Below are 15,639 nucleotides of genomic sequence, written 5' to 3'. Positions count from 1 at the left end.
GCACCAGGTGCCTAACTTTTTAATAACGAGATCGACGGTACAATTGCAGGGTCATGAATCATGAAAGGCCGACCTTGAGCCATGGATCACGAGAAATCGTTACGTATTCACAGAGCCGGGCGAAGCAATTCCTCCGCAGATGTTCCGTGAGCAGAGTTACTCTCGTTTTATTAATAGCCGCATGCATACGACCGCGTGTGGTGCATTATGGAGCCCACTGGCTGATCGAGCGGCGACCAAAGTGCAGGGAACGCTTGTTTCCCGTACATTCAGTGGCGGCAATTTAAACGTGGACGTTCCCGTTTCGACGCGTCACGGACGAGCACGTGGCTTTCTATTCCGGTAAATCACGAGAGGCGGCGCTTTGCGGCCGTGCAAGTGTCTGTTGAAAAGATAACACAGCTTCTCCAAAGAGATGCTGAGTCTCATGAGATCACCTGTTATATTTTCCTCTCTTGCAAGGTGCGTAAGTAATCGCAGTGAGTCATACGATCAACTTGCCGCGGACTCATCTGTAATTACCAGGCGCCTGCGTCTCCAAGAATCTGAACCGAGCAAAAAGCGTCCCCCAATTCGTTGTACCAAGAAAAACTTGGCTTTTGACCTCGAAACAATAAAGGAGAAGTTAGCTCGTTCTAGCCCGTGTCGCGTCGAGCGCAGTCCCACCTCCCATTAGAGTTAGATCAGTCACCAACACGACCAACTGTCACTGGGTTAGATACAAGCAGCAAGTTAAGTCACAATCCTCCCGTTCATGCCAGCAGAGTGTCGGCCCCAGAGGCGTCGCACCCTCTACCTTGTCTCGTGCTCCGATTTCTCTTGCTCTTCTTTCTCCTTGCGTTCCTTCTCCTCCACGATCTTCTGGTAGAAGCCCTTCCACATCTCCTCCTCGTTCATCTTGGTAGCTGGACGTTTGCGTATGTAGACTTACAGCATCCTCCGGTGAGCCAACAAACACTAACTCCTGCTGTAACCTCACTTTTCGCTTCGAAATCGGTTCATCGGCTAGTGTGTCGTTAGAAATTTCCAGTGAACCGTTGACGTTAACGCTGGTAGGTCAGCGCCGAGCCGCTAGCACTGTCGTCAATACTCAGCCACACGCAGGCATCCCCAAGTCACTGCGGTTCCCGCTGAAGCCGACAGATGGCGCAGGCTCACGGATGCTAGATCGACCAGAGACTTTCTGCTCTCACGTTCTACGCTGCTATTTTATCAGCTGCGCTACTTATCTGCGTAATGGTAGAAGACTCCACGTAATTGCACAGATATTTAGTGGTCTCACTGTAACTGTTTCATGAAACGGGGTGTTTGCTTAGTTTGATCCTCAGGTAGGTCCCGGTGGCGCCGTGATTCTTCAATTGTATCACTCACTGAGTCAACAACGATGACATCATTCTGTCTGTGTGGCAGGTACATGCGAGGTGGATTCTAGCTTCTTGGCAAAGATAAAAGTAGATAGTTTCCTTGTGGTTTTAGAGTATTTGTCAAGAGCCGTCGAACTAACTCTCGATCAGACGATCGTAAACAGGGATACAAGCCGATGTCGGGTCACTTTTGACCCGTATCGAAATTTCCACTGTACGTGCTTCAGTTTTTAGAGACTAAACACCATCTAATAGTGTTTATGATGTATGTGCCGGTAATTATGAATTAGTCATGTATTTTTTATTTCGAGATATTTAGGTTTGGGTTGGGCTGTTGCGTTTGGGTGTATTAAAAAAACAATATAACAATGTGAAATCTCAATGTTTGTGTTTTTTTTTGCTGACACCACTTTCATAATCACCGGTATATACAGAGAAAGGGAGAATAGTGTTATATCGGTGAGAGTGGGCAGTGCGAACAAATATATGTTTACTCTCCGCTGCTCTTAACCGTAAACATGAGTCCAAGGTGGGGTCAAATGTGACCCAGCATATGCTGGTCAAGGATTAAGCAGGTTTCTGCTGAGAGAAGTGGATGAGCCTAGTATAAGGAGTGCTACTCTTCAATCTTCCAACTTGAGATGTACACTGATTCGTTATTTTCTGCATTAATTGTATTAGTTACTCGTACTGTGTTGTTATATTATAAGATAATGCCACTGAGACATTGAATAAATGGAGTTACAAAAGAATCCAAGGCTTTTGCATTTAAGTACACACCCATTCGTATTTCTATCACTTCAAACTCTGTTTCATATTCCCTGGATATTTTTACTATTTTTTTATCTCCTTGCAACATCCTTTTTCCGAATGTTATCGCAAGACAATATTTATGAGCGCCTGTATTCTGAAACCCTCGTCGTTAAAAGTGACAAAGCACCACGATATTTCAAATCCAGTTATCGGAACAGCCTTCGATGGCAGTTAAATAAAATTACATATAGCGGAGGAAAATCAGTGGGAAAGTTACAGGTCGAGAGAAACAATCTAGCAATTTCCATCATGCTTCCCAAAACCATTTTCCTCCTGCTGTTTCTAGGTAAGTACAAACGTAAAAAGAGCCCAGCAACACTACTTCATCGTGTAACTTCCCTACAATCATATACAGGAGCAGTTGCGCAGTTCTCGATCTCTGAACATCGTAACCGAAATGGTTCCGCCGTTCCTCCTGGAAGTGTGCGAGAGGATTCCAACTCGTTCGTGTTAGTCAATCCAAACCAAGTGCATCGTCTAGAGAAGACAATTCGGAGTTTTATATCCAAGATAGCGGAGCCAGTGAAGGGACCAATTATACTGAGATCCACGGCGGCCACAAAGAAGGATTTGCAATTAACAATTCGGGCGATCTGCGACTCCATGAGGAACACGCTCATGCAATTTGCAAAGGATTGTGAACTGACGACTACTGTTCGACGGTACAAACAAGACCCGAGCAACGCTCCAGCCTCAGAGGACTGGTTCTCTGAAACTGTGCTACAGGGCGCGTATATGTTCCGCGATCTGAGCAATATGATCAACGAAATTCACGATGAGATCGACCTGCGCTTCGATCAACGCAATGCGTCGTCGCAGAGGAATAAGGTTCGTTTGAAAGAAGTTAGGGGAGTGTGAATTGAGGTGTTCTAGTGATAGTGGCGGATTTAAGGAAAAAGGCCCAGGTGGCAAACGATCTGAGGGGACCATTTTTTCGGGAAAATAATGGGGTAGTTTACTAACAACGGGTTAAGTGTAGTGGTACGGAAAAAGATATTGTGTTTGGATAGAATCATCGGCCACCCGTTAAATCTGCCACTGTCTAGTCACTGGGCTCTAAACTACTGAGTACCTAACCTGCCACGTACCTAAGCTACCAAGTATCTAAGCTATCGAATATTTGAGCTATCGAGTACCTAAGCTTTTCAATATTTAAGCTATCGAGAACCTAAGCTACCGAGTACCTAAGCTTTCGAATATTTAAGCTATCGAGTACCTAAGCTACCAAGTACCTGAGCTATCGAATGTTTGAGCTGTCGAGTACCTAAGCTTTCGAATATTTAAGCTATCGTGTACCTAAGCTGCCGAGTACCTAAGCTATCGAATATTTGAGCTGTCGAGTACCTAAGCTTTCGAAAATTTAAGCTATCGAGTACCTAAGCTTTTCAATATTTAAGCTATCGAGAACCTAAGCTACCGAGTACCTAAGCTTTCGAATATTTAAGCTATCGAGTACCTAAGCTACCAAGTACCTGAGCTATCGAATATTTGAGCTGTCGAGTACCTAAGCTTTCGAATATTTAAGCTATCGTGTACCTAAGCTGCCGAGTACCTAAGCTATCGAATATTTGAGCTGTCGAGTACCTAAGCTTTCGAAAATTTAAGCTATCGAGTACCTAAGCTTTTCAATATTTAAGCTATCGAGAACCTAAGCTACCGAGTACCTAAGCTTTCGAATATTTAAGCTATCGAGTACCTAAGCTACCAAGTACCTGAGCTATCGAATATTTGAGCTGTCGAGTACCTAAGCTTTCGAATATTTAAGCTATCGTGTACCTAAGCTGCCGAGTACCTAAGCTATCGAATATTTGAGCTGTCGAGTACCTAAGCTTTCGAATATTTAAGCTATCGAGTACCTAAGCTTTTCAATATTTAAGCTATCGAGAACCTAAGCTACCGAGTACCTAAGCTATCGAGTACCTAAGCTACCGAATACCTAAAATACCGAGTACCTAAGCTACCGAGTACCTAAAATGGCTTAGCGCTTCCATTACCTCTAGTAGCCCCTAAAATTCCTAATGTTCCCTAGTGTTTATGACTCCACCGTATTAAAAAGCTCTACAAGACCCATTATCGCACAATTTCAGCAAGTAGCGCGAAAAGCAGACGGCTTCCAGTTCCTAGGCGTGGTGTACGACGCAGCAGACTTCGGCGAGAGGCTATCTCAGTGCCTCGTGCGAATGGCGGGCAGGAGCAAGCACAAACGATCCTTCAACCTGAACCAAGCTGTCCTCAATCTAACCAAATATCCCCCCAACGTCGCCTTGAAGATCTTCAGATCCAACATCAGCAGCACGCCACTGAACACGTCCAGTCGTGGAGCTCGCAAGTCCTGGCACGCTTTCCTTTGTCTCTCCATGATAAAGGAAGAAGGTATTCGCTACAACGACTGCATACGAGACCTGCAGCATCTTGATACGTGTCTACATAGCTTGAAGCAACGATCTAGCCAAAGGAGCAACATAGCAGCGGAACCCTGGACGAAGGCGATTCAACGGTTGAGCGACTGCAAGATCCAGAAAGATAACCAGGGAAAGGTGCTGGTATCCTGCAAACCCGACAGCAGAACGCAGGGAAATGTGAAGCAGAAGATGAGGTACATGTTCCAGAGGATTCTGGGCAAGCAACTGCCGAAAAGATCGCCTTTGCATCGTGCTGCTAATGATCTTGGTGACGCATTGTCGAAGAGCGACTGGGGGCAGAAATTGGTGCACGAGGTGTGCCAGTATTTCACTATTTACGAGGATGGAAGCAGGAAGTTGCAGAGACTCTCAGCGCTCGCTGCCAAGGACAAGAGGGCCATGGCACGGTTAGTAGGTTCGAGTTCTTTTTTGCAGAAGAATTTCATTTAGAGTTGCTTTGTTGAAATATCCCTTGGTTTCACTGGCGATTAGGTACAGAAAGCTGTCCAGAGACCTGAGGGTGTACAAGAAGGGAATCTTTCTGAGGACGTTCGGGGCGATGAAGAAAATGCACCGCTCCGCGGTCGAGTTCGAGAAATTCCTCGTCAAAGGCATCAAGGTCATCCTGAACGAGACCTGGCAGAGCCACGTGAGGATCTTCACGTGCATGATGGACTGGATGAACAAACTGCTGGAGCTGCACATCGGCGTAGACAGCAGTGGAGATGAGCAACAGTCGTCAGATTCGAATACCGAACTAGCAGAGTCAGGCGCGAATGAAAACATTGAAAACTCGAATGACGACGAGGATTATGGAAGTGATGAGACACAGGCAGCTAGATCACGTCCTAGAACTGGTTGGACCCTTGTGCTTCAATATTTTCACATTTCTAACAGTTTTTTTAATTGAAAGGGGTGCAGAATATTTCACTTAAGTAAAGTACCCCATTGCAGAGACTTTGTTTGGAATTCACTGAGATTTATTATTAGTTCATTACCAACGAGATTGTAAAGTTCGCATAATTGCTCGCAATAGTTGACATAGGTTAAAATTTTGGTTGCAGAGATTATGAAGGAAGCTGACGGCTCGATAAACAATTTAATAGCGTCCATGAATCACGTGACCAGATACCGAGGCGCGAAAGACGGAAGTATGCTCGCGTGTCTTGCGAATAATCTTCTGTTGGTCACAATGTTCATGGAAACGTTGGGCTTCGTGTCCACCTTGTTCTGCTTTCGTCAACCTACGAATAATGAACAGAATTTGGGCGGTTTCGATCGGATCAGGAACCGTCTAGGCAGGTCGCTGTTCCCTTGGAACGACCAAGAAGATATCGACGCAATCTTGGACGATTATTTGTATCTGGGAGTTGATGCAAATTTGACGACACTGATTCGTGACGACAGTGATTAATTCTCTGCGAAATTGTGGAAATTAATTGTTAAGGAATTATGGTAGTATCTATTAGAGTTCCATGGGAAGTGGAACTACCTTTATTGCAATTGTGAATTAAATATACTTAATACACAGATTTATTGTAAAATGAAAATTATCTGTATTCTTTCATTATACTCTATCTTATCAGCTGTTAATTACTATTCAATAAAAGTTGAGTGTGATTGAAAAAATGACTTATGAGCCCTTCACTTCCGAATTTTGTTAAATACTTCGTATTAAAGTATATTTTTCCTAATTTATAAATACTAAAGAAGAATCTTAACCCTCAAACACCACGCTATATTTTCCTAACGCCTCCACCACACTGGGTCCACACAACCCAGAATTTTCTTTCCTCTATATATCAGGATTTGCTGCACCGATTTAAACAATTTTTGGTAAATGTTTACTTTAGGGAAGGGTTCTCCGAGTTCAATGACCTTGACATATGTTGTCAAGGTCATCATTCTGAACAACAATTCCCTCTAAACTTTTTGGCGCTCGGCTTTGGTTTGCGAGATATTCGCAAAAAACTTCACTTAACACTAGAACTATCGACGTTTTCACAGCCGACGGTATTAGTATTGGTTGGGGCTAGTTTAGAGCGGAGGGCGCGCGTCCCCTTGCGGGCGCATAAAGCATGGTAGCGAACCGATGTGAGTTTGGGGATGTTCTTTTGATGCTCAAGATATTTTGAAAAAAAGACGTTTGTGTTCTGAAAGTTCCGTTTTTTATTCTTTTGATCGCAGTTTTTTCTCAAAAAAGGTACAGGGATTTTATTATACATCAATGGGAAAGTTTTGAGTCATACTTCAAGAAAATATATATGTAATTATGATTGGTTGCAAAGAATATAATTATTTCGAGAGGCGAAGTCGAGTGATTTTTTACTTCTTCCGAAAAAATGTTCTCTGTGAGATTATTCAACGAAATGGTTGGAATAATAATTTATTTTATAAAAACAGTATAAATCACTATGAAATCAGTCATTTACACTAAGAGCAGTCGCAACATATTTTCGCCACATATTCCCTATGCGTTCTACTTTACACAACGTAGAAATACTGTCGGAACAACAAATCACTGACTAACAATAATGTTCTGTGGCAACTGTTAACTCCACTATTCCGAGAATACTGACGTGGACACCACACTGGGTCTGCGCGACCCGCAGACTACCTTTTTCATGATGTCACTCGGCTTCTTCAGGTAAATTAGGGGTCTCGTGATGCGAAATCTATAGTAGGAGTCCCAAAGTTTTCCCCCCACCATTTATCGTTCAGTAGTGGCCACGAATCTTCCAAATGGCCTGGGTTTAGGTGACCCAGTGTGGTGTTTGAGGGTTAGCTTCACCTACTTTCAATTTCTTCACGCATAAGGGCGATTATTCACTGCTGTTATTTATTTATCGTTAAAACTAACTCCACCGATTATACAACGAATATTTTTTTACGATGCAACTAAAATTCCATCATAAATCAACAAACATTATCTAGTTTATACATTATGCTCTTCAACTTATCGCATCTCAGTGCTCGCAGATAATGAAGCAATAAATTAAACAATGCATTCGTAAAATGCATCGCAACGTGACGTTTATAGCTTTCGAAGATGCAAAGCGTTGTTTGTCACGCAGATTTATTAAACATACTCGCGTGGGTGGTTTGTAAAATGCGTGCTAGTACTAGCATCCTCTACTTAACGTGTAAGTATTATTAATCGCCGTCTGTATCCTTTCGTCGTGGGCCCTTACAATTAATTTAATGCGCATTCTCCCGAAAATAATAGCAAAACTATCTTGGCACAGATTCTACATTCTTTATTCTCTTTGTTGCTTTCCACATTTCGTTCCCTTGCAGACAACAAGCGCCTTTCTTGTACTTGTAGGTCTCGCTGTCGCGTTACAAATAAAAAATGTCACTTGCAGTGCAAAGACGAAGATCATCGGTGGGAACCATGTGGATATAGTGCACCGACCATTCATGGTTCGTATAAATCAACGTTTCTCTACAAACTTGCGATAACCCCCTGAAATTAACAATTTCAGCTCTCCCTGCATAATTCCCATGGATTCGTTTGCGGCGCCAGTATACTGTCCCGAAAATGGGGCATCACTGCACTCCACTGTCTGTAAGTTCTATCGCCAAAAGTGAGTCATTACATTTTCCAAAAAATCGAATTATAAATTTCGCGACGCTCCAATTGCGATCCATGTTCCAGTAGTAAATGCGACGTTGAATTCTCTAAAATTTTGTGACGTCATCTCAGTGTTTGTAGCCCAAGTTGTATAAATAATCGATTACTGAATCCACTCTTCAGGACTTCAGAGAGAACAACGGATTATTACGTGCGTGCTGGATCAAACCATCCTGATCGAGGGGGATCGGTGCACGAATTAAAAACGGTTCACGTATACAACGACACAACGTTCCTGTATTGGTTTTCCATCATGTTCTCTCACGACATTGCGCTCTTCGAGGTTCAACCACAGTTTCGGTTTACGAATACTGTTCAAGCTGTTCGATTGCCAGGCGAGTTTAGCGTGGCCCCTCGAGTGCTGTACGTTTGTGGCTGGGGTGTTACCAATCTCCGTAGCAGCGTGAGTTTTTATTTAATTTTTTGTGGCAGAATTTAAATTTTTCTGTAACTCAGATGCTTAGACTTTGAAATGAGGGTTCACTCGTTACATTAGAAGCATAGATCTCTTTTAAATCTTAGAAACTGGTTCCTGTTTAAGTACCAAAAAATCGGTAACCGAAAAAAATTCGGTAACCGAAAAAAAAATTCGGTACCCGAAAAAAAAAATTCGGCAACCGAAAAAAAAATTCGGTAACCGAAATTATACGGCGTATATTTCCCCTAGGTAAGGATGAGTAACATTCTAATGGGCGTCCACGTTCGTCATAGGCCATATGAAATTTGCATCGAAGAGACCCCAGAGTACAAATTTCTGGTTCAAAAGGAGCACCATCTTTGTTACGGAGCTCCTGGAAAAGACTCTTGTTCCGGAGATTCGGGAGGACCGTTGGCAAGTAGGAATACCATTTACGGTGTCGTATCTTTCGGTACCAAGTGCGCTGTAGTGTCCGGCGTTTACGAGAGCGTTTCCTACTATCGTCGTTGGATCAAACAAGTCACAGACTTGTAATTAGACAAATGAAATAAAACGAAGATATTTCACTGATAAATCAGGTACAATAACATAATTTAATTTAAAATTGTCTTCCTTTATATATTCAAGTACCTACTGAAGCCCTTGAAACTAATCTTTCAGTATGCTTTACTGTAAAAGTGAAAGTAATAGGAGCTGGAAGATCTAAGATTAGAAGAATACAACTTCTTGTAACCCGTGTCTCAGGTCTAAAGGAATATGAAAATTCAGGGGACTAAAATGTGATACAGAATTAATCGTAAAAGAAAGTTTTCCATTTGAACGAACTATTCGTAGATTGAAAATTCACGTTCCACGGAACATTCAGGGAGAGTCATTTCCAGGAAAGCGCGTAGACCCCGTCGCGTTCAGGTTCGGTGCACACCGGAAGTCCATTACGCACGTTCTGCGCAAGATCCTGCCATGCACACGGCCACACGACTCACGTACCGTGTACTTAGGGCTGAATGAAGTTCGAGGCCCTTGACTAATACGTAATTAGAAACTATTGTGCACGCCGCTTCGTATTATCGACACGCATAAGCACCGATGCGAGAGTGACTGTTTCTGAGCTTGGTACAATGGTTTCGGGCCACACAGAAGAACAATCAGCTGTTCAAATAAAAAAAATTAAACCATAGTTTCTACTTGAATATTAAGTCAATATTCAGACTGTGTCAGGGCAATCGATATTCTCAGGCTTCGAGGAAAAAGTAGAGAAGGGGGTGTGGATCAAAGCTGTTGCAGTGTTCCTTGCGTTTCATTACATTTTTCAATGATTTAATTTATTATTCAAGCTTCAAAATTATGGAACACTTTGCGTTATTCTACATGAGACTTAACCATCGATATGGGTCTATCAAATCAGATGAATGTAGAATTCTTTAGGGGGAGGGTTGGAAGAAAGATTTATTGAGGAATATTTACTCATTTCTTCACTATTCAGCTAATTTTCTACAATATTTAGCAAATTTTCTAAAATATTTAGCAAATTTTCTTTAAATATTCCGCAAATTTTCTTCAATATTCAGCAAATTTTCTTCAAATATTCAGCAAATGTTCTTCAAATATTCAGCAAATTTTCTTCAAATATTTAACAAAATTTTACTGAATATTCAGCAAATTTTCTTCAAATAATTAGAAAAATTTTCCTGAATATTCAGTGAATTTTCTTCAAATATTCAGCAAATTTTCTTCAATATTCATTCAGCGATTTTTCTTCAAATATTCAGCAAATTTTCTTCAATATTCAGCAAAGTTTCTTCAAATATTCAGCAAATTTTCTTCAATATTCAGCAAATTTTCTTCAAATATTTAGCAAATTTTCTTCAAATATTTAGCAAATTTTCTTCAATATTCAGCAAATTTTCTTCAAATATTTAGCAACTTTTCCTGAATACTCAGCAAGTTTTCTTCCCTGTTACAAAGTCGTATTTACTACTATACCATTTCTGTCTCCCTATACACCCAATAGCAAAATTTGTATGAATTCAACTCGCACCCATTCGACGTTCACTAATTAAACTCTTCAAATTCGAATGAAATTGAGGAGGTCGGTAGCCTCGGCAGATCGATTTCATAGCAGAATTAAGTATTCCAAGTGGATGGAGACTTGTTCAGCGTTTCGGCTATTATTGTTCAGCCGGTGCGCGCACGCGATCGTTACTGCCCGCTGTCATTTACTCGGATGACTCACCCACGCAGGTTTACCTGCATAAACACCGGCCCCTGGCTTTTCCACCGGTGTTCCGTGGGTCTTTAAACTCCCTTGCCACGTGCAACGTACGCGCTGTCTTCGTGGCATCGTGAGAAGCCCATTATCGCGAGGGATATCCGTCGATTTATCATTCGACTACACAGAAACCCTTTAAACAGAAGTCAGCCAACTAGTCGACGACAGTGACCGCCAAAATAACCAATCGAGTCGATGGAGTAGAGTCGAAACGCGCCAATAATCCTCAACACTGCATCATCGATCGCCAGGTGTATCGCATTTGGCAGAGAGGGGCTAGAGAATTTATACCAAACTAAACAACTAGTAATTTAAATAATCCTCGCGACACTTCTTCGTTATTTATAACTGAATCATTATTTAATCCCTCATAATTAATTTCATCCCCAGACTCAAGATCCTCGAATTATTCTTAGGCGCTGATAACGCGCAATACTGTCTGCTGGATCTTGAGGCAGGTGAATTGTTCAGCACGCAAAAGTAATCGGCACGTCGCGCGTAAAATCGCGCACGATAAGTCTCACTGAACAAATTACAGGTGACTTGAAATTTCTACGATTAATACAGTCCCACGAGAGCAGAGTACGATTCCCAGAAATAAGCTTCCCTTTTTATTTTGTACTAAGTAACTCACCCAATCACCACATCAGGCGAAATTTTGTTGCGCAAGCTCTTCAGCACTTGCCGCCTGAACTTCAAGTACCACGCGCCGCTGCACTTGCAGCCGTAATACTTCCGGGGCACTTTCTTCACCTTCGCGCTTCTTGCGGTGTCTCCGTGATCCACGTTCTCCCGCCTAGATTGCGAAATCACGGGCTTCTTATCAGCCACCGTTACGCACGAATTACAAGAATCCTTAGTATGCAATCTATTCGAGGTCTCAGCGGCACCGTTTGTCCCCTTCTTCGTGAAACGAGTGTCCTTCCCCAGGTACAATTCGGGCTCCTTATCAGTCAAGATGGAAATATCCTTGTTCTTCAAGTACTCCCTGTCGCAAATCACCGAGTCCCCCGTTTTCCCATCACGCGGAGGGCTTTCTTGATCCCGCGTCGACTTCGAAGCTCCACGTCTCGAGGGCCTCCTTCGACGACGCCTCAGCTTCACCAGGTCAGTCAACATCCTTGCAGCGAAATGGCCCTACTGGGAGCTCGGCGGTCCGGTTTATCTAGTGGCGCTTGTTGCACCGCATCGCGCGAAGGCTTGCACACAGTTCACTCCCAAATTGCGCTTGTTTTGACCACGTTGCCATCGAGTATTCCAGCGTGCAGCACGCCCCATGCGAGCCGCACGCGCAAAACAGTGGAACTGAACAGTCACCACACTAACTATTCACGGAGAGGGTACACTGTAGGTGATTGCGAAGCGCTTCAGCTCGGAGTAGGGGCACCACAGATTTTCCTTCCAAAGCCTGCTTCAGGCCCCCCTGACGTTGGCTGGTTTGGCCCACTGACACTTCGGACTTCCCCCCGGCACAGCGAGATTCCTCTAATTTTTTTAAACATTCCGTGCCACAGCCACGGGAATTCAGAGAGGCTCCTGTTCACTGCACTTCTGTTGCTCCCTGTGTACCTTCTTCCTCTTAAATATCGTGCAATTAAGGAGTAACCTACAGTCAGAAGGTAGAAAAGAGCGATTCTTTGGGAATTTATTTAAAGTATTCAGATGAGGGAAATTACAACTGATTTCCCGGATGCTGGTTTTAGAAACACGTTTTGTGGTGACCACGATTTCTCCATAACCGCTTCACCAATCACCCTGAAAATTTGTAGGGTTCTTCTAGACATTCAAATCCAGTCTTTAACCGAAGCATTTGTTTTTCCAATGCATAGTTTTAATTTTATGGATGACAAATTAGTGTTTTTTCTACGAAAATCGATTACATCCCTTTAAGCATCTGCTATTTTGTCACAGATTAATATTTTATAAAACGGAACGATTAAAGACTAGATAAACTATTGTACTAACTAAATCTACTTCGTTTTTTTCAGATAACCGAGTTTCGAATAATGTTAATCACCGCAAAACGTGTTTCTAAAAACAGCTTCAGGGGAAGCAGTTGTAATTTTGCAATAACTAAATATTTTTATGCCAAAGCGTAATATAATAACCTGTCGAAGTGTCCGTCATCTGAATACAAACCCCATTGCATAAAAATATGCATGTACTTTCTGAAATAAATTCCCAAAGAATCGTTCTTTCCCTAGCTCCTGACTGTAGGCAGCCCCTTAAGTTGCGAGCATGTATGATAGCTGGCAAACAGGTAAACGTGATTCGCTGAAGCACGAAAATATAAAGCTGACATCTTCGCTTCATTGCTGGGTGTTAATTGCTAAAGTATAGAGATAAGATCACGCCTAACGAGCAATTTACGATCCCAACGATTAATGTTGCGGCATGTAGAAATACGCTGCGTGTAATCGATGATTGGAGTGTTGTTGTCGAGGACGATTATCGCCGTTCGAAGATCGTTTCCACTTTAGAGCACTTCGGAGAAGCGATTTGAACCATCGTCCTTTCAATGAACGAAGTGTACGAGTGTTTTTCCGCAGTGATTAAGGAGGTACGAGGAGTTTTCTCCAAGTCACTGATCGTGAAGGCAACGTGTCATTTCGAGTGCCATGAGGAATTGTTATTAAACCGAAGCATCGAGGCCTCAGACTAATTACACACGATTACTTCCACAATTGTATTCTGCGTAATACTTTACACGCACAATCTTCAATCACTCAAGTTCGTCCTTCCAGAAATTTGGACGCCAGTCACGTGATTGTGGTGGCCATGTTCTTAAGGCTACCCTCTGGTCAAAACGCTTGAAAAATACGCGATTTTCATGAATTAAAAAAAAAGAAACTCAACGACATACAGTAAAAATGCTTCTTGAACTTTATTACTTCATACTTGAAGAATAAACAGAAGAGTTACTGTTTGAATTTTATCAATTTTTGCCTTAGATATACAGCGTTCATTGTACCACTTAAACAGAAATTAGAGCTCTCGACGGGCGCCACTGTAAAAAGCTTAATTATGGACCGATTTCAATAACTCTTACGGCTTTCTATTCAGAATTAGACTCGCTATCGCCTTATCCGCAAAGAGTAATTTTGGATCAGCCATTTTTTTTTTATGGACAGATTTATGCGTAGAAGAACTGCTTTTTTTGCAACGTTTTGTTTAAACATGTGCTAAAAATCGCTGGATTGTTTGTTTGCAATCAAGACGGATAAGGCGATTACCATTCACATATGCTTGAAGAATATTTTTAGTTTTTTTATTTCAGACGATCCTGTCACGAGTTCTGATGGCGCCCGTCAAGAGCTCTAATTTCTACAGTGATACAATGAATGCTGTATACCTAATGTAAAAATTGATAATATTAAAACAATCATTTTTTTGCTTGCTCTGCAAATATGTGGTAATAATAACCAAGAAGTTGTTCGGTTTCTCTTTGTTTAATTCATCAAAATCACGTATATGTCAAGCGATTTGACCGGAGGGTACCCTCAAGTGTTTGCATAGCTTCGACAGGTCGGAAAATAGGGTTATTTTAATGAATTTTTCTTTGATATAAAGAAAGTTGCATTTAGAAATCAAGACGTCACCGTGTTGTGTATGAATTAAGCTGAATTCTCTTAAAAAATAAATTTGATATCTAAAGAAGTGGGGCCACAGCAGCCCAAGGCATCTTTATAGTTACAGCATCCGCGGTACCAAAAATATCTCAGAGATCACTTTGACCAATTTGAATAAAATCACCGCGCCGATTTAGGGAATATTTATTTTTTGAAAAACGGCAGCCACTCAAAGTCAATCAGGTGATTTTCGACCTAAGCTTTCACCTCCTTTTGTTAATAAAAAAATAAAGACACAAGTTGAAAAACCAGCTTCGACAAGTAGTGTATTATAGTCTTAAGAATATTCGTGCAAACTTTTATTTAAATCGATCCAGTAGTTCCAGTAATCTGAGGTATTTTTGGTGCCGCAAATATGAAGAGACTGCTGCGGCACCATTTCCGAAAATATCCAATATCTTTTTGAACAGAATACAGTTGCATTTATACACAACGAGTTGTATATCTTGATTTTCAAATATAACCTTTTGCACACGAAAAAAAAATTCATAAGAAATAATCTTATTTCCCGACCTGCCAAAGCTATGTAACCCCTTAATCACACTGTTTGCAAAGCTGTCGCGAAGCAACTGCATCGAGCCAGTTGCAGTGCGATCTTCCGTATGCTCTACCTTCTGCCTCTACCTACTCCTTTATAAATACCCGCCTAAAAGATCTCTAACCGCCTACCGATAATCGCTTCACAAACTCGGGGGACCCCTCCAACGTGCTGTACTCACATAGGGCTGACTCCCACGCAGAACACGCTCGGGATCGCCTCGACGAAAGTGTCCTCGGGAGCTTCGTACGCGATCTTCGGCCGAAACACGTGCTTCCGTTTGAATGGCAGCCAACCGAGCATCCTGCAAGCTGTAGGAGAACCTTCACAGAAGAACCGAGCGGCCAGCACGGTCGTGGAGCATTGGAAAATGGCGCTGGTGCGGCACCGTCCGAGGAGTCCACGTTATTGAGCCGCGTCCCATTGTGCGGAGGAATAACGTCCAGCTGCGGGAAGGTGTAATTGTCGCTATACCGCGCACGTCAGCCGAGAGAAATGAATTATAAGGTGTCGTAAGCACGATCGGGGTACGGTAGCCCGTGACACATCGTTCAGGTTTGGTAAACAGAGCC

General features: G+C 42.3%; 4 protein-coding genes across 12 annotated transcripts in view; 3 read left to right on the top strand and 1 right to left on the bottom strand.

The window, feature by feature from the left end:
* Stac (C2 and C2B_Munc13-like domain-containing protein staccato) overlaps positions 1 to 15,385 on the bottom strand; it is a 40,533-nt gene extending 25,148 nt beyond the window's left edge. For 2 of the 6 annotated variants that reach the window (XM_076825860.1, XM_076825862.1), the window contains exon 1: positions 11,535 to 12,143. In XM_076825860.1, the coding sequence (XP_076681975.1) occupies positions 11,535 to 12,019 (485 nt within the window). In that variant the 5' untranslated portion in view covers positions 12,020 to 12,143. Of the gene's footprint in view, positions 1 to 796; positions 1,092 to 11,534; positions 12,146 to 15,248 lie in introns of those variants that run through there. The other 4 variants (XM_076825864.1, XM_076825866.1, XM_076825863.1 and 1 more) reach the window with 3 other exon arrangements.
* The window catches only part of LOC143375821 (vanin-like protein 1), a 208,133-nt gene that overhangs the window by 150,889 nt on the left and 41,605 nt on the right, over positions 1 to 15,639 (top strand). The window lies entirely within an intron of this gene.
* LOC143376050 (uncharacterized) lies at positions 2,309 to 6,188 on the top strand. 2 transcript variants are annotated; one of them, XM_076825870.1, is made up of 5 exons: positions 2,309 to 2,463; positions 2,533 to 3,005; positions 4,265 to 4,986; positions 5,072 to 5,397; positions 5,644 to 6,188. In XM_076825870.1, exons 1-5 carry the CDS (start codon positions 2,427 to 2,429, stop codon positions 5,991 to 5,993), a joined length of 1,908 nt encoding a protein of 635 aa, XP_076681985.1. In that variant the 5' UTR covers positions 2,309 to 2,426; the 3' UTR covers positions 5,994 to 6,188. The 2 variants fall into 2 exon arrangements, with proteins under 2 accessions (XP_076681985.1, XP_076681984.1); XM_076825869.1 differs by having other exon boundaries at positions 5,072 to 5,436; positions 5,644 to 6,184.
* On the top strand, positions 7,636 to 9,319 carry LOC143375713 (trypsin 3A1). 2 transcript variants are annotated; one of them, XM_076825100.1, is made up of 6 exons: positions 7,636 to 7,722; positions 7,905 to 8,002; positions 8,065 to 8,147; positions 8,337 to 8,616; positions 8,881 to 9,209; positions 9,259 to 9,319. In XM_076825100.1, the coding sequence occupies exons 1-5, from the start codon at positions 7,689 to 7,691 to the stop codon at positions 9,163 to 9,165; spliced, it is 780 nt and encodes a 259-aa protein (XP_076681215.1). In that variant the 5' UTR covers positions 7,636 to 7,688; the 3' UTR covers positions 9,166 to 9,209; positions 9,259 to 9,319. The 2 variants fall into 2 exon arrangements, with proteins under 2 accessions (XP_076681215.1, XP_076681216.1); XM_076825101.1 differs by having other exon boundaries at positions 7,660 to 7,722; positions 7,877 to 8,002; positions 9,259 to 9,317.

This window comes from Andrena cerasifolii, chromosome 13 (genome assembly GCF_050908995.1).
Source record: "Andrena cerasifolii isolate SP2316 chromosome 13, iyAndCera1_principal, whole genome shotgun sequence".
In the NCBI taxonomy this organism is placed as follows: domain Eukaryota; kingdom Metazoa; phylum Arthropoda; class Insecta; order Hymenoptera; family Andrenidae; genus Andrena; species Andrena cerasifolii.
Note: the sequence above shows the minus strand (reverse complement) of the source record. Positions and strands in the feature narration are given on the sequence as shown.

What these genes read in the sequence shown, in the direction of transcription:
- LOC143376050 (XM_076825869.1), top strand. Translation starts at nt 2,427, where the DNA reads ATGCTTCCCAAAACCATTTTCCTCCTGCTGTTTCTAG. An exon ending in TTTCCTCCTGCTGTTTCTAG is followed by an intron (nt 2,464 to 2,532) that starts GTAAGTACAAAC and finishes AATCATATACAG; the next exon opens with GAGCAGTTGCGCAGTTCTCG. An exon ending in TAGATCACGTCCTAGAACTG is followed by an intron (nt 5,437 to 5,643) that starts GTTGGACCCTTG and finishes TTTTGGTTGCAG; the next exon opens with AGATTATGAAGGAAGCTGAC.
- LOC143375713 (XM_076825100.1), top strand. Translation starts at nt 7,689, where the DNA reads ATGCGTGCTAGTACTAGCATCCTCTACTTAACGT. An exon ending in TAGTGCACCGACCATTCATG is followed by an intron (nt 8,003 to 8,064) that starts GTTCGTATAAAT and finishes TAACAATTTCAG; the next exon opens with CTCTCCCTGCATAATTCCCA. An exon ending in TTACCAATCTCCGTAGCAGC is followed by an intron (nt 8,617 to 8,880) that starts GTGAGTTTTTAT and finishes TATTTCCCCTAG; the next exon opens with GTAAGGATGAGTAACATTCT.